The sequence below is a fragment of the Trachurus japonicus genome, chromosome 13 (genome assembly GCF_045865225.1).
Source record: "Trachurus japonicus isolate A0001 chromosome 13, Traja_1.0".
NCBI classification, from domain to species: domain Eukaryota; kingdom Metazoa; phylum Chordata; class Actinopteri; order Carangiformes; family Carangidae; genus Trachurus; species Trachurus japonicus.
In genome coordinates, this window is record NC_140919.1 from 31,004,958 (window position 1) to 31,032,711 (window position 27,754).

Below are 27,754 nucleotides of genomic sequence, written 5' to 3' on the forward strand. Positions count from 1 at the left end.
ATATTCGTGTTCTGCTGTGTCTAGTATGTTCTAATAGACCAGGTACCAGGAAGTGTCTTTGATAGCAGAATTGACAATTGGCAACATTTTTCTTCTGCCTTCTTAAGCCTTTTGTGTTTGCAAATATTGACTCTACTGCACCAGAGGAATGACAAGAATTTAGATTTAAGGTTGTTTGTTTTTTTGGGGTTTTTTTCCCTTTTGTCATTTGCCTTTTGTATTTTCATTAACCCATTGTCATCTATTCAAATTAGGGGCTCAAGAAAACAATCTAAAAAGAGCCAGTTTGTTCTAAAAAAGAGCAAATACAAATGTAGCAAGGAGTATGAACTCAACGACCTCTCCCTGTGTCCTCACACTGCATCTGTGTCCTGACATGGACCCAACTGTCTAACCGCGTTTTGCCTTCTTGCACCCAGGGGAACATAAGGATCGCATATGCCTTTGGCAGGAGTCCACGCCCACATTCCTGAGCTATATGCTCACAAGCCCCCCCTCCTCCCTCCCCCCTCCCTCTTCACTCTGACACCAAAACCTTGGCCCACATTGCTGTGCACTGTAAAGAAATGCAAACACTCAGATTTCACGGGGGGAGCAGAAACATAAATTGTGCTGTTGAGTTGAGTCTTCTAAAGTCTCTTCAACATGCTGCTGGCTAAGCTGACTGTTATACATTACGTGGGTTTGTTGTGTCTCTGCGATGGGATTCATTTTAACTGAGCAGTAACTACATGCTTAAAGTCATTTCACAGAAATCATCCTCAATGTGATGTGCAGCCCTGCAAGAACGACGGTGAAAAAATGGTTTCGAAAAAGAGCTGAACACTGGAACGAGTCTTAACAACAATTTCCTAAGAACCTTTCTTAGCCAGAGCCCTTTATGAGACAAGTCCCCAGTGGCTTGTCTAGTTAAAGGTTATCTTTTACTTACAAGTCAAAGTCAAAGACAGTGGGGTCCAGAGAGGTGGTGCAGTTTGCTGTCTGGGGTGACTGGGTTCAGTGGTAGGGGGTGCATGGTGCGGAATGTGGCTGTAAGGAAAAGCCAGGAGGAATCATTATAGGGAAGAAATGAGACGCCAGAACTGGGAGTACAGCACATGAGCAGAGAATTTTCAGTCTTTTATAAAACAACGCTCTGCACATGGCTTAAATCTCCTGTTCTGAGATCCTTTATCCTCCTGTGACTGTGTACTTTACAGTTTTGAAGTGTAGAGACTGAATAGAAGATGAAGGAAGAAAATGTACTTATTTTACTCTGCATACTACTTTGACTCAAATTAGATGATTATGGGTTATAATGGGTTTTGCCATCTAGCTCTGGGTTTGTTAAAGCAGAAGTAAGCGGAATGTTTGTGTTAATATAAGTCTTAAATAGTTATATCTTCCGACAGCAATAACTTATAAAGAGTGTTTGGTCCGAAACACGGGTCTGTCAGACATTCTGCTCTGATGTAAGCCGAGGAGAAAACTTTCCTTGTATCCTACAACCTTTATCCAATGAGGAGAGAGAACGGCATAAAGGGGCGGTCCTCTCTGTGTGTGCAGCCAAGGGATGCGCGTGAATGTGGTGACGTAGGGACGAGGACCAATAGATCCATGACGAGGGCGGGGACTGCTAACTCCATCGGCTGACAAGAAGTTAGCCAAAACGACCGGATCGCTTACTTCTGCTTTAATTTTTCTATTACAAAATGCTACATTGCGTCAGGTCTTACTACACTTACAAGCAGACACAGCATATGTCAGTTGTTCTATTACTTGGGACAAAAATGTGACCCCTGGCCAGAAAACCTGCTAATCATTCCCTGCCAAGACAGGCAGTTTAGGTATTTTGGGTGTCATGCTCAGGGCTTAAGAAGTCATATGTAATATGTGTGTAACTATAAATCAGCAACCGACTGCTGTGGAGTCAGGAGTCACTTATTAATCAGTAGCAAAAAATATGAAGCCCAGTGCTCTTGTTAGTAGCCATATTGTCAGGAAAGAGTGGTCACCAACATATTTATTGAGCTAGCTAAATTACCCTCTGCTTTCTTTATCATCATGTTTACACACATCTAGTGATTAAGGATATCATTGAGTTTAGGTATTTCTAATGTCAAGCTGTCCATCTAGCTTACCACTATCCAGAGTCACATGACCTGACCCAAATCACACCAGCGTCAAGGTTTTGATGACTTGAGACTTGCTTTGACTAAGGTTCCATGAAGGTAGCGATAAAAACATAAAAAACAAAACAAAACAAAAATATTTCTTCAGTACTTTTTGGTAAATCTACAAAAAACTAAGGAGAGACGGATAAAAACTTGTGTAATTATAATCAAACTCTTCTTCATTTGCTTGATTTACACCACAGTAACCAGGGATTTGAGTGTTAAGACTGGAGATGTGCATGTGTGACAGTAGTTTCTTATTAGTTTCTTATCCTTACCCACTGTGTTAAACATATCATTCAGATTTTTATGCATATAACAAGAACAGATTATGTATGCACCTGCATTTTCACCAAAAACAAACCATTTTTACCAAACCAATACGTCAGTGTCTATAGGCCTATCAACTTCCTCTGGATCTTTCCCATTGTTGAATGACAGATCAGACACGTCGTTAACACAGAAGTACATTTATTCAGGTCTTAATACATTAATATTGAACAAGTTACATATTCTAATTGATTGCAAATCACACATCACAATTCCAATTTATTCCTGTATAAGTTAAATGTAACAGATTTTCATTTTAAAATATGTATTGGGAACTCTTCCTCTTGATATGAGGAGCACTTTGTTAAAAAAATGTAAGTAAAAGTGCAATATCTTTCTATTCATAAAATTACAAAAAAATTGGTCCAGAATCTGCCTTCTGAGTGGGACTTCTCTGACAGACTACATATTCTGTTTTTCATTTTAAAAATGAAGTATCTTAGCATTTCTTTTTTTTTAAGTAATTTGCTTTTTGATGCTGTTTTCTAAAAACTGTAGCTAAATACAAGAAATACAACATTGTCAGTTTACAAAAGCTTAGCATATCAATCACTGCACTGTATTTTCTAAATAAACTTCATTTTTTCCCCATATAACTATCTGGAACATAGAGTTTTGACAACAACAACACCATAATATCTCACAGCGCTATGTTACAATAAAATATCTCTGTCATAAGTTCAAAAAGAAAAAAAATGAAAATATAACAATAGCAACATAAAATTAAGGAATACAATGCATAGATTCAATCATTTAAAAATGTAGAGATATAATTTACTTAGTACAGCTCTTTTACTTTTAGAGTGAACCCTGTGACACTGACTACATGGATTCATTACAGTTTATCCTGACTTGAGTGACCGGCACAAATATATATAATTCTTAACATATCACATGATAAAAATGCTAAATATATCACTTTAACTTCAAAGGCAAATTTGGCTATAGTACATTATGGCATGTTTGGGTAAGAAAAGGCAACACCTGGCACCAAAGCCAAACAGCAGCTTCTTTAACGGCTCCTCTGCAGAGTCTTTTGAAATGTTAAGAATTTAATTTTACTCTTCTTAAACCTCCATGGCTTTCTTAAAAATCTTTCAGCGGTGTCAGATCTTGTGTCATTACCAGCTGGTGGAATATGCAGGCTTTCATTTCAGCCAAGCTTTCCTCCTGTGGTTGGAGGTGAACTCATTAGTAAAAAACCTGCATACTCCAAGTAATCGACAACATGCGACCAGACACACGCACTGGTATGTGTGGTTTCTGTATAAATCAATCAATAAATGTTAACATCAAATTGGCAGTTTTTTCAGTTTTAGTTAGTTATCTCCAAGCCACTTGGTCTTTTAGCCTCCGAACCAGTCGACTTCATGAGAAGCAGTCATGTTTACACACACCATCTTCACAAAGTTCGCCACAATCTTGTACACTACAGGCTGACAAGCTCGTTGTTAGTACAGCAATAAGTGGGAAAAGTTGGAAAATGCAAATACACAAGCTAGATAGGATACTTAACACTTAGTAGCACTTTTCAGGGAAAACTTAAAAAGAATAAAAAAATAAAATAAAATAAACGTGTCATTAAAAAAAGTAAAAGACTGGAGCTATCGAGCTATTACGTGTTACCATTATATCAAATGTTTTAAAAGACACAGAGACAAGTAGAGGTAGGAGGGGCAGACTGAAGGTGGAGTCTCATTAAAAGCAGTAAAGCTCAGAGGAATCTCACTGTACTTATTCATATCAGTCACGTGATATTTTGATACTAAGAAGTAAACGTTCTAAAACTGAAAAGGGGACAGGCTGGTTACTCACAGTGACATCAATGACAGGTCTTGGACTCAGTCTTTGTGTGTGAGCAGCAACAGTACCGAGAATATCTGTTATCCAACCTGCCTCCACCTCCTAACAGGCCACAGCCAACAGGAACGACCTACAGCCTACTTGCTTCTTCTTGTGAAATCGGGGAGCGGAAAATAAAGAATTCACTGTACTTCTCTTTAAGACTGCTGGATTTGAGTATCTTCTGGACCGTAGATATTTACAATATAAAACCCTTCAAGCCTGCAGTCTACTCTGTTAGGCACAATAAATAGGCCCCTGTGGTATTAAGGTTCAGAGTGACGGACGACTCAGATCAATTCTGATGTCTGAGCGCAGGTTATGCACCAGCATAATCTATATTAATCCACAAATAATTTAGGTCTCAAATATATACTAAATCTAGTAAACACCTACTACATAATTTTAATATACATTTGTAATGTATGTACAAGAAATCAGAGAGTGTATTACCATTTTACAGCCTGATTGAGAAGGATTCTCAAAGCACAGATCTGTCCACTCGACGTGCATTTGAAAGAATCTGATCCAGTTTTCTCTGTGAGCTCATTTCTGCTGCCTTAATTTTTGCTTCCATGCTGTAAACACTATTTACAGTCTTACAAAACACACTACAAGACCTGATTTTACAAGGCGTATGACGACATTATGTACATTCAGGCAATAACAAAGTGAGTTATTATGTAACATCATCCGAAGATCCCTTGAGAAGTCTCTCACTTTACATCATGTCAGTCCATGAACCCATGAGCTAGATTACCTTCATAATTTGTCCGTAGTGGTAATCAATTATCCCTACACTGTACATGCAAAAAGTTTGATTGTGCAGACACAGTAAACAGCATGGTATGTGTTTGTGCACTGGTACAGATTGTGCTGCTGATGATGAGATGGAGTTGGCAGTGTCACTCGCAGACAAAACCGCTGAATAGTATTTCTAACCTTGGTGAGTAAACCAGAGGAGGTGTGTTTCAGTTTGGCTCTTACGTTAAGGCAAAAAATGTTTGGCACTTAGTTTGTACAGAATATGTGAGATTTCAAAAATAATCTGATTTCATCTTCTTCAGTTTGGGGGCTCTAATGGCGCTGCGTCCTCAGCAGATTGTGACCAGTCTCAGTCTGCTGAAGTCTTTGTGAGACACAAATGTCTGAGGACATCTCAGGTGATGTTGGAATAAGGATTAAACCTCCCATGATACATTTTTGTTTGTTTGTCAGATGAACAGGCCTTTTTATTTAATTCTTTTTGTCGTACTACAGTTTCTACCCTGACACCCAGCTGTGTGTGGTGGTCTTCACGCCATGGGGGAAACCTTGTTGGGTCACCATTGGCTCAAAGTTGAAGTCCAGTGAGTCCCCGTCCATCAGAGTGTCATGGAGGACCGTCTCCATGTCGAACTCAAACTTCTCGATGGACATGTCGTCCAAGTCGCTCGGCAGCTTCTCTGGGTGTGAGGGTGGTGCCAGGCCGGGTCGACCGTATCCATTGGTGTTGACTGGGCAGAAGCCGGCGGGCATGCCTCCTCCGCTGAGGTGGCCGGAGAGGCCGTAAGGCATCTGCATAGGGCTTTTGGCTGTAGGCAAACGTACGGAGCCCCCACCGTGGCTCAGGGACATGAGCAAGCGGCCATTCATGGCGGGTGACGTAGCCGGGGCTTGGCTGTGCACATTGTGGGGGTGAGTGTGAGAGAGACTGTGCAGGTGACTGTTTCCTCCTGCCATGAGTTTGGCTGCATGCTGACTGCTGTTGTATGGTGGCAGCATGCAGCCTCCGCTGGACTGAGACACCACAGTGTCCACCGACGGCATGAGCTCGCCGTGCTGGTCTGTATCAGACGTCAGCAGTTCCTTCAGGAGCCCCGCTGGGCAGCTGTACGGGCCCATACTGGGCCCAAAGCCGGGCTTACTCTCTGGCAGTGTCTGCAGCGGCATGGATGACAGGGTGTTCATTCCCGCTTGACCATACACACACTTGCGATACTCCTGCTGAGGCTGCGTGACCATACTGGGGGAGCTGTAAGTGGGGTACCCGGGGCTCGGCTGCATCATGGGAGATGGGGAGGACTGGGAGGAGCCTGGGGTTGTTGCCCCGCCTCCGACTTGAGAATTGTTGGGTGAGAGCAAGTTCAGGTTGTCCAGAAGGTTCTCCATAACATTCTCAGAACTGTGTCCCAGAGAGCCCGTCATCTCTGTGAGGCTGGGCAGCGTGGCTGTCATTTTGGCCCCAGGGGCTCCTGGGTAGCCCATATGCACATCTGCCTCTCCGAGATCATCCTCAGGCATGAAGGGAGAGAGGCGGCCGCTCAGAGTGCTCGCATTGGAGCTGGTCCGAGGCCTGAAGCTGCTCCACGCATCAAAGTCATCGTTGCTGTGGGAGTTGGGACTGCCAGGCCACTTGGAGTAGGAGCCGGGGCTGTCTGCACCTCCGTCAGGGCCGCCCTGCAGGGACAGCTGTGGGGAGACAGTGTGACACATGCTTTAGGATGAATTTACTGGAGAAAAAAAAAAGCACAGGACTGGCAGACACTAAGAAAATCAAATTTCAAAATAGGCATGTCAAATAACTGTTCCATAATATGATCGTGGGAAGGGCTGTTCAGAAGATGTTTACAAGAGGGTTAAAAGATATAACTCATCATCAGTGTTGATTTGATTCCCAAACACAAAGAATCGTTTTAACAGTCTTGTAAGTTAATTATATTAAGTTAGCAAAATATATAACCTGCTATTTTACAGTGAGTGAATATTAACATTTACAAAATGACCCTGGGCCACCCATTCACCTGTTTGTAAATGCTCTCATTTGAAAACACAAGGGGAGAGAAAGTGGAGATGAAGTTAAATCACACAAGGACACATTACTTTTATTTGTTTACCTTTTTCTTAGCTGCTCTCCCTCTGCTCTTGGTGAACTTGCTGTTGTTGTCCATGGAGGCCGCCCTGCGTCGCGGGGACTTGCCGCTTTTCCCACCCTCTGGGTTTAACATCCACCACGAGCTCTTGCCCGTCCCCTCATTCTGGACCCGGATAAAGCGGCTGTGCAGCGACAGGTTGTGTCTGATGGAGTTCTGAAGAAGAGGGGGTGGGGGGAGAGAAAGAGGAACGATGAGTGAGGATCTGACAATTGGGAGAGATTTGTACTTGCCCTTTTCCCTGAACACCTCAGATCTGCTCCAGCAACAAAGTGCAAATCCCCCTGTACAGGTGGCTCTCTTTTAGAAAACACACATCGGGCTTGACAGCTGACTTACACAGGAGAAAGGGGAGATTTTAAGTTCACTCAACAATCTAATGCCATTAGCTATTCAAAGGAACACATGTGCACAAACACACACGCACAATAGGTGACAATAAGTTTACTCCATGAGCAATACATCCTGAACAGAGCAGGGATTAAACTGCAGACACTCTTATCTCCAAACATACTGTACAAGTGGGCCTTTATTTCCTTTACAAAAACAGAGGGGCCCATTGTAAAACACCATTGTACCAACACTCACATTCCACCTGACTACGTGTCTTGTCTAAACCAGCACAGAATCAAAGGGAGGAAACAGACTAATCTTTCCTCCTTACAGACACATTAATTCTGCACTCTAACATTGCTTGGTGACACATCCAGGTGGAAAAACTAATTTTTGTCAAGAAGCTAATGAAGCATCATTAAAACATGGCAAACAAAACAGCGAGAATATGGGGCTAAATGTCTGCTGAGCAAACCGCAGAAAGCGAGACACTGTTTCTGTCCTGCTTGACTGTAGGACTGCTACTGTGCCGGGACGCAGCGTTTCAGGGCTCATCTGCTTTTTCAGCCTGTTCGAACTTTTTCGGACGGACCAAACAAGTGACCATCTACAATCAGAGGGTGATTTACACTCTGTGCTCTGATGGCCTGGCTTGTTTTGTGTCCGCACCATAACATGAAGTAATGAGCCTTGGCCAGACATTACTGTGCATGCGTAAAGCTTGTTGTTTTGGAAAAAAAGGCTGGAACTCCCGGCACACACACATGCAGAGCTTAGCGTGCATAGTGGCTAACGTCATCAAGCCCGTTCCTGCTGTGAGTCACTGCTTCACATCTGGTTCACAGTCTGCCCTCTGCTCTGCCTTCACCTCTGCTTCTCCTCATCTCTAACATCTCCACTCTGAAATCTCTCCCAACTCCAACCAACAACACAATTATTTTCATTGTCGATTAATTTCCCACCTAAGTACTTCAATGGTTTGTTTAGTCTCTGAAATTTTCCATTGCTCACGGCGATGTCTTCAAATGGCTTGTTTTGTCCAACGATCCAGAAATGAATTACAATGATATAAAACAGAGGAAATGAGCTAATTCTTGAATTTCAAAAGTTGGTTTGGAGGGAAGGGGATTTCAAAACTAAAGCCATAAGAAGCTGAAATGTAAAGACTCTGACCTTTTAAGGGGTGAACTGAATACATTTTCCATAATACAACTTGACATTGTCTTCCATTAGAACCACATTTGTTGAGCTGAGCTGGGGATAACCCTGATGACGTCCCTTTGACATCATCGGGGTGATTTTGTCAAACTTTAAGAACCTCCCTCCTGACCTGATTGTTACACTGCTGTTTTTTAACAGGTCATTGACTTCCCTATGTCAAACTGGTGAATGCCCTTTCCATGAATCGACAACAGCGTCAGTTTATGACAATCAGCTGAGGGACGAATTTACTAATCTAAATTACCTTCCCCTGCAGCCACACAAGGCCGTCTTAGTTTTTTATGTCTATCATTTCGTAAGTATCTTTTCTTCTTCCTCTCCTTCTACCTCTCTGTGTATCTACTTTTTCTTCCCTGCATGTGTTTCCTCTCCTCGCTGGAGGACCTCAGGCTCCGGGGCACGTGAGGACCCTACTGAACACTGGGCCCTTAACAAATGAACAAAATTACCTCTTGATCAAATGACCCGACTGTCTCAGCCAATAATCTCAGTCTCGTTTGCATGATCTGAGGGATGTGACAGTCCTTCCCTGATTACCCTAGCAAATGCCCCCTCCCCCAACCCACAATGCCCTCCATCACCCACCCCACACTTCCCTACCCTACCCCTCCTTACTGCACATCGGTAGCTATGACAAAAGGCGAGGAGTAAAGTCTGGTCATGAGCCTCTCTTTCCCATGACCACTAAGAGTGCTGGTAATTTCAGCTGTGCTGCAACAAGGAATGACTGCAATGTGAGCGCAGACGCCGGGATGTCCTGTTACAGCCCTATATCATTCTGATGACAGAAAGGACTGAGACAAACTTCACTTTAGGCGCTCTGGTTTCTATTTTGGCTTACGTAACAGTCAGTACTCGGGGTGCTCAAATTCAAAAAGTCTTGATGCAAGAAAGGGAGTACAAGTGAAGGGTCATTAAAACTGTTCTGATGGGAAATACCAGAACTCAATGTGCTGTGTGGGGAGTGTGGCTGAGGGTGACTGGTAGGACCGATGGAAAAGCCTCTCTCACTGTGTGTGTGAGTGTGTGTGTGCCAGTTTATGTTTTCAGAGGCATGGCAGTACGACAAACAGCAGCAGTGCAGTATGGTGTTGATTTTGTTGGTCACTCCGCTGCAGCCAATGATATTGTGGTTTGAAAACACACACGAGTGAGGGGATGAACACAGTCACTTATGCAAGACACACACACACATGCATGCATGGTATAGTTTTTAATGTAGTTGAATTCGGCCACCGTACGTGAAAACGATTTATCTCTGGCTGCGCTACACGGGAATCTCAACATTCCAGCTAATCACTGTGTGCAAAGTTCAATTGTAATCACAGCCAACTTGTTAGTATCTCTTAGGAAACAGTAAAGGCAGGATTCCCAGCCAAAACAGTCATCACAATCAACATTCCTCAGCAAGGTTACAAAACCTACGATTTCACAGCGCTGAACTCTGCTGATAACTGCTGCTGGAGGACACTCGTATCTCGTGTTGTATAAAAATATGACACAAAACCAGAATGCAACAACTCACAGTTCTTGACCAAGTAGCCTGCACTCAAAATAACACTAACAACACTAGATGTTGTTTACAATGAATGAATAGCTAAAGTGAATGAAAACCTTTTTTTTTTTCTTTTTTTTTTGCACAGAGGAATGTGATCATAACAAGTGGCGTGACAGCAGGCAGTAACCTGACATTACTGTTTTCTGTGAAGCTCATGTAGCCAGAGATAATAAAGACAGAGAGAGAGAGAGAGAGAGAGAGAGAGAGAGAGAGAGAGAGAGAGAGAGAGACTTCTCTCTATTCTGCCCGGGCCCACCACGAGGAGCACCACCTCCGTTCTCTGAGTCAACAGAACAGAGCGGCGCTGGCAAAACACGAGGAAGTGACCACATGAAAGTGGACAGTGACAGGAAACAGAGCTGACTTCCTGCCTCACAGGAAACACGGCGGTCGTGAGGCAGAGAAAAAGGCATGGAATGCGAAGCCGCAGCGTCGTCAGCCAAGTGGACACCGCAAATTTAGCTTTGCCCCCCCCGCCCCCCCTCTCCTTCAACAACAACCCCCCTCCCCACCACCCCTCACCCTTCATTGCCAGAGAGTTTATGTTTAGCTACAGGCTCTAATCCCTGATGTCACACCATATCTATTAAATGAAAGTAATGTTCACTTGTGTCGTGTGACTGCTGAAACTCAATTACATGACTGGATACGTCATGACTCAACAAGTGGCCACAGTATGTGTGTCTGGGTGGCGTGTGCAATGCATGTGTGTGTGTGTGTGTGTGTGTGTGCGTGCATGCGTGTGTGTGTGCAAAATGTGTTTTGAGTGTAGGCCGTTTAAGGCATAGAGAAAGAGGGGTTGTGTGTGTGTGTGTGTGTGTGTGACAGAGTGGGCATGGATCAGTAAAGAACACACTGTGCTGGTTTAAACTCCCTCACTGGCAGCACTACTGAAAGGCCACAGTGTTCGCTACATCACCCTCTCCTTTTCCTCTCCTTTTTTTTCTCCTTCTCTGTATTTCTTGTCATCTCCCTCCTCTCTTCTGTTCTCTCATTTGCTTCCTTGTCTTCTCCTATCAATCCCTCCCTTCCTCTTTCCTCTCCTTGCCTTGTCTTCTGTCACCTCCTACAGCTCTTCTTCTCCTTTCATCTGCTGCCTCCTTTCCTTTCTTCATCTCGCTTCTTTTAGTCCTGTTTTCCCTCCTCCTTTCGTTGTCCTCTTCTCTGCTTTCTTGTTGCAAACGCTCACCAAGTACCTGCAGAGAACTAGAGAACGGAGCATCAGACAGATGCTGGCACAATGACCGAGGTGCTGACGCGCTCATAGCTGCATAAATGTCAACTGATCAAATGAAAAAAAAAATCCCCAGAAGAGTGCAACACCACCTACATGCAGGGCTGCTTTGAATCAAGTGAAGCCACAAGAGAAACCTCAGCTTGCATAGGCCACATAGCACATACGTATACAGTCTGCAGCAATGCTCCCTCCTGACAGACTGAAAGCGTGCAGCAGGTACAAACTCACACGCTATCAGCTCTCTGAGCAGTTTCACATGCACTTATCAGAGATATGGAACTGATGGAGGTGAAAAAATGTGGTTTCCCTGCACTATTTCCACTGAACACATGAGAAAAACGGTGCTGTCCTGAACAGGCTGTTTCACCTTTCATTATCTACAGTTTAGCCTTAACTGCAGGTGTGTGCTTGTGCACTGTAAGTGGCTATTTTCTATGTCACGTCTGCGGCTGGGACTAGGTAGAGTATGTTGCACAGCTTCTCAAAGTGCCAAAGTAAGTAGCCCTAAAGCTGTAGCTTGGTCATGTCTGAAGCTTTGTGCTGAGTCCGGCTGAGTTAAAGCAGTGTGGTTAAGACAGAAAACGTGTAAACCTGTTATTAGGCTAACACCAGCTCAGCAGGTCTGCCTGCTCAACAACAGCATGAGGCTGAGCACACAGCACCAGGTGAGATGGCGGGGAACAGAGTGATGGGGAACCACCACTTATGAAATTATGAAAAGATTCACTCACTGACGGTTTTTTCCCCTCAGCTTCAGGTTCACTTAAGTGAGAGGCCAGAAACTTATTCCTCTAGATTATGAAAGCAGGTTTGCTGAAGGTGGTGTGTTGGGGTGAAGTGGCCATATTACAATAACATCTAGAGACAGGAAAAGAGTAACACAGACATGAGCAAGAAGGACAGTTATTTTTCTTTTCCTCCTTGCAGGATGATATGAGAAATGTGTCTGTAGTCGACGACCAGCTCAGAAAGAGCTGACATCACATGTCTGCTCAGATAATCTCATGTGCTCACACTTTTATTAGACAGCTTCTGATTTACATCTCAACTTGGAAAATTTGAGAGTGCATTTATTCAGGGAAAAGACAAAACGGTGGCTTCTCTTGTTAAATAAAAGAATAGATAAAATAGATTACACAGCCACAGGCCAGTAAGGTTTTTTTCTGATGGCTTCTTTGATGAGGGAGGATTCTGATTTTTTTGTGCATCAATTATAAAGACAAGATGTAATTGATTGAATTGCCAGTGTCTGCACCTAAATTTTACTTTAGATTTTCTGTCATGGGATATTTTGATTTTAGTCGAACATTCGTAGGGTTGCTTTATCTAAATATCTACGAATACGGTGTTTATCTTTAGGGTGATAGATTTTGTAATGATTTTCATTCGAAACATACAGAATATCAAACAAACTGTTTCAGACTGGATGTATTGATCTTTTTGCATACACACACATGTGCACGCTATCTCTTTGTTGCTTAAACACACACACACACACAGATATCAAGCATCACACCGTCACATTGCCAGATTCACAGAGCAGTCTGAACAGCCTGTGATGACTTCATGCGTTTGCAGTTTGATAGGTTATCATCACCAACAATATTGAACTGACCAGTGATAATCACTGACCTATTTACTAAAGTCAATACAACAATGATCATAAAAAGGCAGTGGTCATTAAAAAAAAAGAAAAGCAAAGCAGGGCACCTGCCTGAGGCCTTTTTTATTATTTACACCCTCGGTTTCATTAAAGCGGTCCGGAGAAAAGGAAATGATTGTTGTCATTAATGTTGCGTAGCAGCGAGCAACACAGCACAGCGCCTCAGGTTGGTCTGGTCAGGGCAGCATAAACGAGTCACTGTTAGCGGCGATATAAAAAGAAATCTGTTGTACCACAATTTCTGTGTTTAAAAAAAAGTCTCAGTTTAAAAATGGAAACTGACCCTAGGATATCGTTTAAGCCAGAAATAGGTTGTTTCTGCCCCCTCCCCTCTACCCCCCCTTCCCTCTAACTTGTCTTCTATTCCTCTCTTGTCCTTTTCATTCGCTCCTCAGGGAGATCATGCACGTACACTACTGGCCACAGCTGATCGCACACTCGTGTTGCAGCAGAAAAGGTCCCTTTCTCACCCGCTGACGTCAACTTCCAATAATTGAATTTGGCAACGAGAAGGGAGAGCGGAGGCCCCGGACACAGAGCACTCAGTGTGTAGCTCCTTAAATTCACTTTGGAGTCCTATATAAGCCCCAGTAGTGGTCTATGACTTCCAGGAAAGTACCTCTTTAAAATGGTCATTGTCAGATGCTGAGTTATATGACCATTGAAAAGGCAGAAAACGCAAGTCATGCAGAAGCAAATCTGTCTGCAAATGTATTTACTGACGGCCTCTTGGCAGGATCTCCTTTTCACAATCCTCTGCAAGGAATCTGAGTGCAACCAAATTCCCCCCACCCCCCGAACACACACACACACACACAGCTGAGCTTGGAAGCCTGAGCGGATGGTGATTGGTTAAGCTGAAGATTGATCGGTCTCACAGACGCTGCAGGCAAATGATAAATAGTCAGTGAGAGGTTTTGTGCACACTGTGAGAAGCAGCAAAGCCACTGACACTCCAGGATCTTTCATCGCCGTATGATAGTGTGAGACGGGTGGCGGAGTGGTGGGGCTATTAGCAGAACTTCCTGCTGCATTGTATCCGCACAGGAAAAGCTGGCCGGTCCTGATACTGATCCCACTGATGCCTCTGGTTTCTATGCAAAACACTGCAAAAATGAGGCTCTGGCAGGTGCTACGTAAGGGACTTGCTGAAGAAAACAGTAAGTTCAAGAGCCACCACTTCCTAATCAAAACTGTGTAGTCTGACTGGGCAAAACAAGAGGAAAAGGGAAAGAGGGGGCCCTTGTCCAGGTAGGGCTTTTCCAGCAGGATTACAATGGCAGATAAAGCCCTTACTGTACATCTTAGCTTTGCCCTCATAATGGATCCAAACAAACAGAACTCGTGAGAGAATAATAAATCATCTTCTCCTTCCCTTCGGTTTGGTCGTGTCTCACACTTGGACTCCTCAGGCTGTCCTTGAAAAGTTTAAACTCAGTTAAGCTGGAAAAAATGCAGAAATCAAATAGGCTTTTACTTCATAACAATAGCCAAGCAGACAATTTGCATTTGCATTGAGTTTCTCTTCTGTGGTGTTATTCAAGAAATGTTATACTGTTGATGTTCTGATAGGTATGCAGTGATATCCTATCAGTGATTCAGCTTTGACTCTTAGAAAAACATTATCAAGCAAAGACTTTTATCTTTGTGCGACATTTTAAACTCTTTTCAACTGTTTCAAGTATTTTGAGTGGAAAGCAAGCACATGTTAATTTAAAATAACTTACACACTGCGCTATTGACCTTATGTCACCTGAGCTGGAGGGCTCATATAGTATATGTTGACTGCATAGTGATTCACATTGCATTTTGTATTTTATTCTGACTACACACATGTTGTTTATGGTAACTGTTACACATATTTCTAAAATAATGTCCCAGCAGCATGTGAGCAGCAGCAATCAGAGCTTGGTGTTTACATGCTGAGCTCTCTCTTGTGCTCGCTTATTTCCTGACTCAGACTTAAGCAGCACGTAGCTCATGTGTACAGACAGGGCCCGGGTTGTGCTGGCAAAGCTTACCATGCTAAAATATGTGCATGTGTTGCTATGTGCAACACAATGTGAGTCTGTAAATGCACAGAGCTGTGTCTGTGGAGCGGGGATATTTTTCGCCTCTGATCAGCAGAGCGGCTGGGCTGGGCTGCTGCCTGCTCTGCCTGGATAAAGATGCAGTGTGTGGACCATTGCTGGGTGCCTGTGTGGCGGCCTGCGTCCACAGGCCTGACCCACCACGGGAAGGAGGGTGGGGGTGGGAGTATGTGTGTGTTTGTGTGTTTTTGTGTGTTACCCCAGTTCAACCTAGCAAACACAGGGATATCCCCAAGCTGTTTTATGGCTGGATGTCGATTCCAACAATAAATTTGGTCACAGAGATGAGAGGATTTCTCACTGGGTTTCATCTCTCAGAGTTGTTTTATTACATTGAAACTGCACTGAGATATATACACATAATCTTTAAACTGTCTTGATGGAAAAAAGCTATACGGCAATAATGTTTTTAATGAGGGGAAAATGGTTAACACAATACATGAGTCCTTGTTTACGGGGTTCAGCAGGGGGATGTGTGGATGAGATCAGGAGGAAAACAGCCACAACGTGTTTGAATGCTGTCTCCTCTAACAAGTGCAATCCACACCAAACCGCACTGATTTCTCTTCAACACCAAAATCTGTCCATATGATGATAGACTATATACAATTCCTTATTCATTTACATCTATTAAGGTGTCATCATGAAATCTTGTACCTTTACATCTGAACGCATCCAACTAGAATCTTTAATTTGTTCTTTAAGTTTAGGCCCAGGGTTGAAAGTAAGCCAGTATGGTCCGGTACTGCGTATCACTAAAAAATTCAGAGGCGGTACTCAGTACCAGGAAGATCATGAGAGAGAGGCTGCCTGCACTCTGGGTCAGAAAATAGATCAATAGCAATATGCAGTCTTGAAAACTGCTTTGTCTGTTAAAAACTCCTTTTAACTAATTCCGAATTGTTTCTGAACTGTCCGTTGTGTTTTAGTCCATGCTGTACGGAGCTTGGCCGGGCATCTCCCTCTCTTCCTCAAGGCTCTTGCCCCGCTTCTCTCCCCCTCCTCTCGGAGAATGCCCGGTGATCTCCTCTGCACCCAGCCTTCGAAACGTGTACCGTACGTTGCAAAATGTCCCAATTAAAATCAGTAGGAGAGTAAGCAGTTGTGTTTCGTGTTATTTTGTTCAATTTTAACGATATACAGAACAGCTCGGAAACTTAACTGCCTTTGAGCGAACGACCGGAGAGTTAGCAGTACGCGAGTTCGCATGCGCGTCTACTTCCGAAACACAGCGGTTGCTACGGGGATCGGTGCGTTTGATTTAATGCCCTGGGACGTTTTCCACAACTGGTCCACAGACGTCAAGAAACGCTGCTAGCGCCGGGACAGGACGAACAATAAATTACACCAATGAAATTCCACACATTCTTGTGGTTGGCTGAAACACTATGAACATGATTTAAATATCTGTCAGTTATCATCTACAGACATTTTAAATAAAAACAGAGAAACACTACAAACAGTCTATATTTTTGTGTCAAAGTAGTAGGCTTAGTAAATGTTTTTTTGTTTGGGTTTTAACTTTGCTATTTTAAAATGCAAGTGAGAGAGAGATGAAGGTTTTGGTAATAGTACCGGCTACTTTCACCCCTGTTTAGGCCCCACCCCTTTTGTCCAAGGGGATGAAAATGCTTTAGCACCATAAGATATACAATTCTGACGCTCAAGGCTTACTACTAAACATTTCACACAATTTGACATTTTTGTCCTTAATCTTTGCCTTTAACTTTATTTTCCTCCAAAGATTGGCTAACATTATACCATTCATTCATATGTACAAAACCATCATTTTTGGTTGAAAGAAATAAATGTTATCTCCTCTCAAATTCCATCTAAAGATAAAAAAATAAAAAAAAACCTAGAAGAAATGACAAGTTGTCTGTGCTGAAGAGTAAAGGAGGAATAACCTGACTTGTATCCGCGTTAGCTTTTTAACAATGCTGGATACCCTACTGAATGAGGCTGTGGAGATACAACTTCTTAAGCAAACTGATTGGCTGGAAGGACAGACAACAATTTTTTGGTTGGGTTTTGGTTACTGTCCCAAACCTATTGCAAGGTTGATAAAATGTTCCACTTGAATTTAGACACAAGAGGGTCAGGGTCATGGGCCATAATTCCACCTTTAGAAAAGATAAATTCTTCTTCTTTTTCTGTCATTACTGAACAGGAGAGGGAGTGGCTTACAGGACACAATAAGGTCATTCCTGGACTCACAACGCCTCTGCCCTCTTCTCTTTATATAACAAGGTCATTGTTGGACTCACAATATTCACTTCTGGTGTCTGTTCCTGTTAGGGATATTCTTTGTTTAAAAAAGGAAAGAAAAAAATTTAAGTCTAATAACTGTAGTACTGCCTCTCTTTTCCTCCATTGGTGTGTCTTGTCTGTCTAAGAGCCATATCACTGTAGTGTTATATCGGCTTTCTTAATGAAAAGCTTACTTTAAAACTTTAAAGGGACTATGTTTTCTTGGTCATCACATGTGGTTTCTTCCTGGCAGGTGGTGGTGATTGTCTCTTGACAAGAGTTTCAGCCATTGTTGTCTTTATAACACAATCGGGTTAGAATACTCTCTCTGAGCAAGACTACACCTTCAGGACAGATTGGAGACTGGGGCTAGCTGGTTAGCATGATAATTTCAGGAGAAGAAAAGTCATGATATAGACAAGCGCTAATACTCTAATTTCCTTACACCACCAAGACTGTGCTTGGCAAGCAGAGCAATCAGTTTGATGCTGGACTCGCAATGTTTCTTCTAGCCTATAGTAAGTTAACTGCTGCTAATGTAGTAACAGAAAAACTGACAAATAGTTACTTTAAGATGCACTGGAGAAAAAAAAACATTGACAGAGTGTGATTTACAAATAGTCACAAATAGCCAATTATTTTCAGAGCATACGAAAGATATCTCATCACAGAAGCAGTGTGGAACGCCATTTTGCTGTCCTTCCTTTGTGCCGGGAATTTACTTGTATTGTTCAAGAGTAAGAGTGCCAGTAATTGGCAACAAGTGTCTTTGAATGAAGAATTATGATAATGAAGGAAAAGTATTTGGTTTTAAATGTTTTGTCCCTGATGCTTTAACTCTCGAAAGATATTTATAATGTCTATAAAGCAGTCTGTAAATCTGGCTGCAATGTACTTACCTGTTTACTGGAACTGGTAAAATTAGCATGACTCATTTTCTGCCATTTAAAAAAAATGTTCTCAGAGGAAAAACAACAAAAGAAAACTGCTGGGACCATTACAGTCTTTTTTATCACAAAGTGTTTTTTTTCATGGGCTCATTACAAAAAGGAAATAACAGTGACACATCATAGAATAAATAAATATTTGCGAAGCTACCTTAAGGTGTGCCAGGGACTTCTTTCAAGTGGGCAAGTAAACTACATGCTGACTCTGCTCTGATTGTGAGGGTTGCATCTTCACATGTTTTAAAATGAACAACAAACATAACATGACAAATGCTGGATTTTAATAAATGAGACCCTGGGTCTCAATGAGATTTTACCACAAATAAAGGTTTAAAAAATCTTTCTTTAATTATCACTAAAGTTGTTGCTATTTGACCTTATTGCTATTACACTGGTGCTAATGGAAGAAACACATTCAATGATCTGTGTTGTTGCTTCAACTGAAAGTCTCACAAGCACAGCTATTGCTGTGTCATACTATGTGTTATTCTACTGCCTGAAAACTGAAAAGCTTTAAAAAAGCACAGATCGGTATGTATGTTTGACAATAAAAATGGTGCTCAACATTCAACAATGAATAAACATGTGTCACAGTGAGAGTTTGCATTTTTGAGAGGAACAGTAGACAGCAAGTGTGACATTAACCCAGGGCACCAAGACCTGGACTTGGCATCCAGAATCAGAGGGGCCATTATCAAGCTGGCAGCCGCACAGGTCAGGACAGGAGGTGCACATGAGTAAACCAAAGCCTCAGTCACTCCAGCATTTACTTTGGCTCTATTTAAATCAAGTATTATTTAGCTGATTGTGAGTGAACCACAGAGCGATCACCTCCATATGGGTAACACAGTGATTTAAATTATCCCATAAAGGGAGCGATCGGCAATATGACTGATACATTTCCCACTTCTGAGTGGAGCTAAGATGAAAAAGCAAAAAAAAAAAAAAAAATGAAGGAAATGCTGGAAGAGGAAGAAGCCACTGAATCCAGCGTCACACTGTGTTACTTCCTCACCAGATGATTTCTGCATTCATTTTCTGTAGCGTTAAATTAATAAGGTTGAGATCACGATGCTACTAGAAAAAAAATCTATAGCTATAGAGAAATGACAGAGTTGCATCTGCAGATGATTAAACCCAATAGTATTTGAGCTCCAATATTAGCACAGAATAGAAGATATGGGTTTTATAGATGCACAGACAATTCAATTATAAGCAGTATAAAACTGTCTTTAATATGATGAAAACAATGACACTGGATTCTTTACCTCCTGACACAAAATCTGGTGTTGTGAAAAGATAAAGAATCTTTTTTATTTCTTTGTAGTGCATCACACAAAACTACTGCACTCAGTTGTGTTTTGTCAATCCACTTGTCAATTGCGTCGATCAGGATGCGAATGACGAATCATGAGGAGAAAAATGAGTGCACATGTGGCTACACGTCTAAGCTGCCTGACAGGCACTACAGCGTTTCCTAGAACCTGAATGGGGAGCCACACTGGAAACTAAAGACGCCACCCTCAGCCTGTGAACTACCTCTACACTCCAAAGTGTGCTTACAGCTAGCATTAATACTCCCCAGGAAAAATCTCAAATGTTAATCCCAGATATCAGTCAGTGTGGTGAGAAAAAACAATAACATCCCACACTTGCTCAGGAAAATTGCAAACAGAAATGTATGTTGGACTCAAAATCAGTTTCATTCCATGCGGTGTGAGCGAGTAGAGGATGATGTCAAGCTGAAACCCAACTGTAACCTCTCCCCTCTGCGGGGTGTTCCTTTTACACCATGCCAGCCAAGAGCCTCGCTATACAACACAGACAATAATGCCACAATATTGCAACACCAACGCAAACCTAACGTGAACACTCCTGAGGGTGCCTTGGTTATGCTGTTATGCACTTTGACCTCAAAACAAACTATTAGTTCCTGTGGCAACAGAAGCGGGAAACCGGCCGTCTGACGCACAGTCATAACAGCACTTCTGATTAAAGTGCTCATTTAAATTTCCACCCATGCCAGCCAGCTGTAGAGCTCCCAGTGAGTGTTCATATATGTGATAGAGGGCCTGAATGCATGTGTGATTGTGTGATAATGCCAGGCCAGTCTGACAGGCACCGTGCATAATCGCTTTAGGGCGGGAGTTGCACAACAATGTGGGTCTGGGTAATGCCTGTGGTTTGGGGCCCTCAGCAGCGAGCGGTCCCGTAAAAAAGTGCTGCTCTGCTCACTCCCTGTGTGCAGCCACTACACACAAAAACACAAAAACACAAAAACACACACACTATGAGAAATTGATGGGACACCACATTTTTTCAAGTGCGAAGAAGCGCTGAGGGTTTTCACTTCTCACTTGCATGGTGAAATAATTTTAAATCTGTACAGTAGTTCCTCTTCTCACACCATACAACAATGCAGAGGTCTTCCTGTTAACCCCACAGAGGATTTTTTCCAATTTTCTGACTGATGAGAAGTTGCGATAGCAGGAACAGCCGCTGTGTATTCTGTGAGACAAACCACCATGCCCGGGCAAACCCACTGCCAAAACAGACGATCACATGCTCTCATCCCACTACTACCAAACCCGCACTGAGAAAAACAAAACAGTCTGACTCATCCCAAATGACTGTTTACCTGACCATGGAGCTGGATGTCAACTCTATCTTTTCAACTCTAGCGTAAAGCAACCTGCGTGGGCACCTCTCCTCTGTCCTGCTGAAAGATACTCTCTGCCGGTATCTTTTTTTTTGTATCACTTACACTCTTGTGCAGTTACTGAAGGCTAAGCTGATCTGTCCTCTGGTCTACAGCCAGAAAAAAAAGGACTGACAAAACAAAACTCTGGCAGGAGTGCTGCAGGGTTGTGTGATGCCAGTGTCTGAGGTGGGTTGGAAACACCCGTGTACACATTTGACATGATTTGTTTGACTTCACTAAATGAAAGGGGCACTTCACAGGGATTTTCCTGGGTCCTTTCCAGTGCGATACAGGCGCTTTAAGTGTAAAGCTATCAGCTGTAGCACTAACAGAGGTTAAAAATATCACTTCTAATACTGTGAGTTCAGCTCCTCAGCTCAGGAAACTCACAGTTTTAACAGATCATGCTCTCATCTACTATGTTTAACTTAATCTTTATCTATTTTAACAGCTGTCAACAGTAAACAGTTGTATTTTAAATTTGGTTTCAAACAGCTGCATTCGTTGAGCTTTGAATCTAACAAGGTTTTTTGAAGCAAAAAACAATGCAGGAAAACATTCAAATAACAATAAGAATATTGTAGATAAAGAAAATGATTAAATAATTGGAAAGAAACCTTTTAACAATTTTATAATGAAACATTTTCTTTTGCTTCGCTGCAATTCAGTTTATACCTGTTATTCATAACAAAACTTTTCTACAAACTATATAAAGATGTTTCTCACAGACTAGTACACCCAAACAGGTGCAGGATAAAACTTGTTTACATATTAAATTTACATGTTTGACATTTCAGTGGGGAAATGGCCTGTAGAGCAATGACCCAACAAAATACAGACTTTTTTTTGGAAGATCTGTAAACTGTGAAGTCTCTTTGACAACCAGACACACTGGCAAAGTAGACAGACATGATCTTCAGAGTGGTATGTGTCTCACAGTGTCTGTCATAGCCCGATGGCTTCATCCCACAGCATTCTGGACATGTTGTTAAAAGGTTTACTTCGATTTACTGCGAACTATGACCCAGACAGCAGCAGCACATGGGATACTCATTTGATGTGACTTCATTGCTACAGAATGGCTGGATCCATAAATAATGTGCCACACACAGACGAAAACATTAAAACGCCATTTGATATCCCTGCTGTGCCACACTGACCTGCTTTCCTGTCACTTTTTTTTAAATTTTATTTCAGACTGTTGAGGTTGGAGTCAGGGATTAATTACTCAGATGTTGTTTTTTTTTTGGTAGAGGGAATAGGAGACTGACAACAACACAGAGTACCGATGGTGAGGCTGGGAGGAAAACAAATAGGGAGCAGAACATGATGAAAACATGAGGTTGTGAAATAATCTGTGGGGCTACCAGTTTTACACTGTTGCTCAATCTAATCAGTGTGACTGTGAATGGTTACATCACTTTGAAAAATGACAATATTTTCCACTCGAGTGCTTCAGATTTCACCCCAAGCTAAGCCAAAGGCACATAAACAAGATGATCTACTTGTAATAGTTATTCAACTGGATTTGTTTTTGATCATTTAGGTGATTTATGAAGCAGAATTTTCTGGTTCATCTCAAATGTAAGAAAGTTGGAACTTCAAAGGGCCTCTTTGGGGGTAGTCTTTGCATCTGATCAAGAGATTCAGCCATCATCACTGTGTTTATGATACAAGAGGTGATAAGCACTACATCTTCAGGACGGGACTGCTACAGTGAGTTGCTAATGGAGAGTGGTAAGACAGGCCAGTGCTAGCTGGTTAGCATGCTCACAAAAACACCAGAAACAATAGTTAACATTGGCTTTGCTTTCCACTGCTGGAGATCTTGATGAATAAATCCTCAAGACTGCTGAGTCAACAGCTGTTGATGCTAATGTTGGCTATGCAGCAATATGATGATGTTGGCTACGTAACAATAGCATAATTTACAAATAGCTCCTTTAAAGTGGTCATATTCAGGTTTTTTCTTCTTCTTTAATTTAAACTTTTTTTGACATATTAAGTACTTTTTTTGACATATTAAGTCTTAGTAATAAATAAATGAACAATAAGTAAATTGACATTGCAAATAATTGCTATTGTAGTCCTTGTATCAACTGGAGCGTCTAACACAGAACAGAACACAGACTAACAGGTAGTGTCAATCAATACTCACAGCTGCTTTTTAACACCCATGGTGGTGCCAGCCATGATGATTCAGCACATCAAAGTGATATAAAAAGCAAAGAAGGGGGAAAAAGCAGTTGTAAGGAGATACTGGATTAAAATCAGCTGAGGAGAAAGGAAAAGGCAGAATATCACGCCACAATAAAAAGATATAAAAGCCTGTGCTGGAATGTTCCCTGTGTCGGCCTGTCTGTCTGCCTGCCATCGTGTCTGTGCATCTGCCAGCAGCAGGGCTTTAATTATGAGGCCCAGGTTATGTGCGCTCACACACACACTTACACACACGCACACACAGGAGACTAGCGTCCCACATATCTCTAACACAGTGCCTCACAGTTCCGCTGACTAACCAGTGGCACCAGACTTTGGCCTGCGGCTCCCTGATTCCAGTAAATGTCTTGTTATGCAACTCCTAACAAGTGTCACCCAGTCTGAACTTAGAGCATTCTGGGACTCTGCTGTGCCCTCCCTCTCTCTTTCTCTTTATCTCTTAATTCTTCTCTGAAGACAGTGAGTGGTTAGCTGCTTGGGTTTTTGGAGAGGGGGGTGAAGGGTGGTCCAGTAACCCTTTAAAACACTAAGTGTGGCCTTCTTTGTGCAGAGGCAGAGAATCAGGAATGGGAGAGGCAGGCAGTGCGAGCAGGAAATGGGGAGGAGGGTGAGGAGAGCTCCTCCAGCTCTGTGCCTGAGAAACACAGCTGCCCCTCATGTCTTGGGGCAATGCCAAGGTTGGACTCCTCAACTGCCTCAGGGGGGTGCGGGTGTACATCTCTGTGTATGTGTGTGTGCTGAACCAGTAGAGACAGGAGGACTGCTGTTCTATCCTGCTCAATGTCCTACTAGTGCACAGACTGAGTGATAAAAACAACCACCTTTGTGTTCACCCAGGGTTACAATCTTAGCTACTGTATTTTTGAAGCAATGTCCCTGGGGTTCATGGGAAGGGTTACTACTTTTGATAACCCATCCTTTACATCTCTGCATTATTCCCACCATCAATTATCAAGCAATTACACATAAGGCAATTAGAATCACATTTACTGTAAAGAGGCTTATATTAGTACGATTTATCCTGTCAAATATGATTTATGAAACTACCAATTCACCAAATCTGAAAAAATCTAAATTTCATGGAACGCCTCTTTCAGGGATGATGAATCTGGTTAAGTTTAAACGCAGCAATGGAAATAAATGAAGCACTGAAAGTAAATGCATATTCCTACAGGTATAAACTGTCAGTCTGTCAAAGGCAGGAAGTAGTATTGTGTCAGAATGCTGCTACTGTATACGAATGGCGAAAACAACACAAATTACAGTATATGTCAGAAATACTGTTATCTAAACAAGAATCTGATAATACTGAAATCTGAAAATCTGATGTTTAAAAATGCCACTCTTACATTGACTGCAGTTGTTCCCATGAGAGCAGAATTTAAAATGTTTTCAAAAATTCAGTTTTTGAGATAAAATTCTGATATATAAAAATGCCACTCTTACATTGACTGCAGTTGTTCCCATGAGAGCAGAATTTAAAATGTTTTCAAAAATTATCAAAAATAATCAATAAATCAAAAATCAGTGTGGATTGTTTGTGGATTACAGTCTGAAGATGCTCTCTAGCAAGTTTGGTGTCAATTGAGCAAAAATTGTGGGAGGAGATAGGTTCTAAAAGTTTTACTGGTACTGAAAAAAACAGAATGATGGACTTCATAATTTGTAATGAGTTTAACTGGACAAAAGTTTCTGCAGTATTGGGGCGACATTTTGGTAAAAGTTGCAAAACTGTAGCATGTACTGTTGCTTTGGTAGGAATTTTCAAAGTTTTTTAATGTAAACGCTCATTGTGCCCCTCTGCCCCAGGAGGAATATTGACATGTCCTTGGAGTTGAGTAAATCTGGCATGGGGCCGAACATTTCTGTAAAGTTTTTTTTCACTGATTATGCATGGGAAGTAGGATTTCCTCGGAAGAAGAGGAAGAAAGAAGAAGAACATTGAGGAAAACAATGGGGTACTGGCAGCTTAGGTTGCCCGGGGCCCTAATTACAAAGGAAGACAGACTGATTGGTCAGTGATTTATTTTACGGCAAGAGAATGAGCCGAAATGTTAGAAGTAAAGAACTGGATGGTGGAAGAGTCTCCTGATACCCTCACAGAGCTGGACAGAGGAGCAGATGAATGGGACAGAGGGTGAAAGTAAAGCTACGTGCAAGTGCCACAGAGTCATGAGAACCTGTGCAACAGCGTTGGGACAAACTTACTGAGTAATATTTGATTTCTATTGCAGAAAGAAGCCACGTGTGTTCAGCTGCTGGATGGGTCCAGAATTTAGATTGAATTTAGTTCAACAAGAAAACTGCATAATTCCTTGATTTTAAAATCTCCAATTGCTTTAATTCCAGAAACGCTGAGACATTGAATCATGTAAATATAATAACAGCTGGGAAAAATAAAGCTTGAAACCAACTACCTGCCTGGAACTGCCAACAACATAAGAAATGGTAATGGTAATACTGTATGAGCAGTATTTTTGCACCAGTTTGATAAAGGTTGATCAAGTTGCTCAGCTACATGAGGGTTTATTTTGTTGAAATTTTTGTCCATGAAGAAATGTATTCCGATGACCACAGCTAGATGCAAAGCGAAACTTGGAGTTTTACAGATGGTTCACATATACAGATGGACTTCCCGCAAAACTGTCACTGAAACTACAAACTGTTTTATGACCATCACCTGTGAGGTCCGTTGGATCCATGACGTGGTTATGAAGTGAGATCAGAGATTTCAAGACGCACAGATTCCCAACACACTCACATCCTGACCTACTGCATGACCCATCTGAGCTTCTCCTCTCGGCGATACCTACACTGTTTACTCTACGACCAAGTGGGATTGGAGTCAATGGGTGCATTTACATGGTAATGACCCTCGTGTCACTTGCTGTACAATCTGCTCGGGCACAGTTTGTTTTGAGATCCATGGGAGTGTTTACCAGCGTAGGCCGAGGAATTTCAGGTCAAGAGAGCGCCATGTCCAGAGAAAACCTATGACCGAATTGATCTCCAGACTGACATCAAAGACCGCCTGAGCCATCCAGCTCCACCGGCTGAAACCAAATATTTATCCTGTGGTGACGTACAAATAGTAGAGAAATACAAGAAAGAACAGATTTTTGGCAGTTATGCAAGGATGTGTGTGTGCACTGTATATATTACACTGTATTAATGCATGTGTGCAATTTGTGTCAGAGCTGCAACCTGAAACTATTTCACATTAGTAGAACAGGCATAGCAGAAATAGCTAACCAGAACTGCAGAAAGGTTTAGATACATAAGATACATAATTTGTGCCATCTGTTCCTCTTCCTGTTGGATAGCTGCTTGTGCCAGGGCCAGTGTTCAGTCCACTTGGAGAGCTTCTCCAAGCTGGTCCCACCTGGCACAACTGTCCTCAGAATTCACACTGTCGCAGACGGCCTGAGAAGTGTGGAGGCTGTCATGACTCAGTTTAGACACGACTGAATGTGGAGGATCAGCAGCGCTGTGAAACAAGCTCAGCCTTAAACAATTACAGAGCAGACAGTCTTAATCACAGATTAATAAAATCTTCATGTGATGATGTGATGTGTTGAGCCAGTTCACTTTGGGAGAACCCCCAAATGCTCAGCGAGTTAAGTAACGCAGAGAAATGATCCTTGGTAATGAAAGAGTAAAATACATACAATGCTTCAAGGTTGAGCTGGTTGATTGGTGTTCCGAGTCCTATGGCATCAAAGAAGCCACTAGAAACTTCAGCCTTCAGCACATCAGCCTAATACAGTATCTCTACAAACCACAGAACACATTCTCATTCTACGCATTGTATAATTTTCTCTTGAAGGCGCACTGGGTAAAGAAGGGGAGGTTGTTTAGTCTGGGGGCTTTTGTTTGAATGCCTAGAGTCATTTTCACAAAGCCGCTGTCTTTGGAATAAAGTCTGCCGCACAATTTACATATTTCCATGTGTCCAATCAGTCATGTCACCTCAACAATGCAGTTCAAGATGAAAGGCCATACTTCTATACTATATGGCAAAAAACTGATTTGTTACTGAACAAATATTTTACCAAATTCTTCAACTCAATGAGTTAAATAATGACTGATTAATTACTGTCTGGACATATCCCTTTTACATCAAAGGGTCCTTGAAGAAGAAACAGCACAAGAGAAAACACATGGCTGGACAGAAAATTACCATTTTACATTGTCATGTTTACCACAGAGGCATTCTCTCTGCGAATCGCCCCGGCTCATAAGAAAGCTCGCTCTGAAGAGACAATGTGTGATAGCCCCCCTGTGTGAAAGCGAGGGG

At 42.2% G+C, this 27,754-nt stretch overlaps 1 protein-coding gene across 1 annotated transcript in view; it reads right to left on the reverse strand.

The window, feature by feature from the left end:
• Nucleotides 1–2,607: 2,607 nt before the first annotated feature.
• Nucleotides 2,608–27,754, reverse strand: part of foxo1a (forkhead box O1 a) — a 28,750-nt gene continuing 3,603 nt past the window's right edge. Inside the window, exons 3-4 of the mRNA XM_085795942.1 lie at nucleotides 7,202–7,393; nucleotides 2,608–6,776 (exon numbers count right to left, since the gene is read on the reverse strand). Of these exons, the coding sequence (XP_085652068.1) occupies nucleotides 5,589–6,776; nucleotides 7,202–7,393 (1,380 nt within the window). The 3' untranslated portion in view covers nucleotides 2,608–5,588. The remainder of the gene's footprint in view (nucleotides 6,777–7,201; nucleotides 7,394–27,754) is intronic.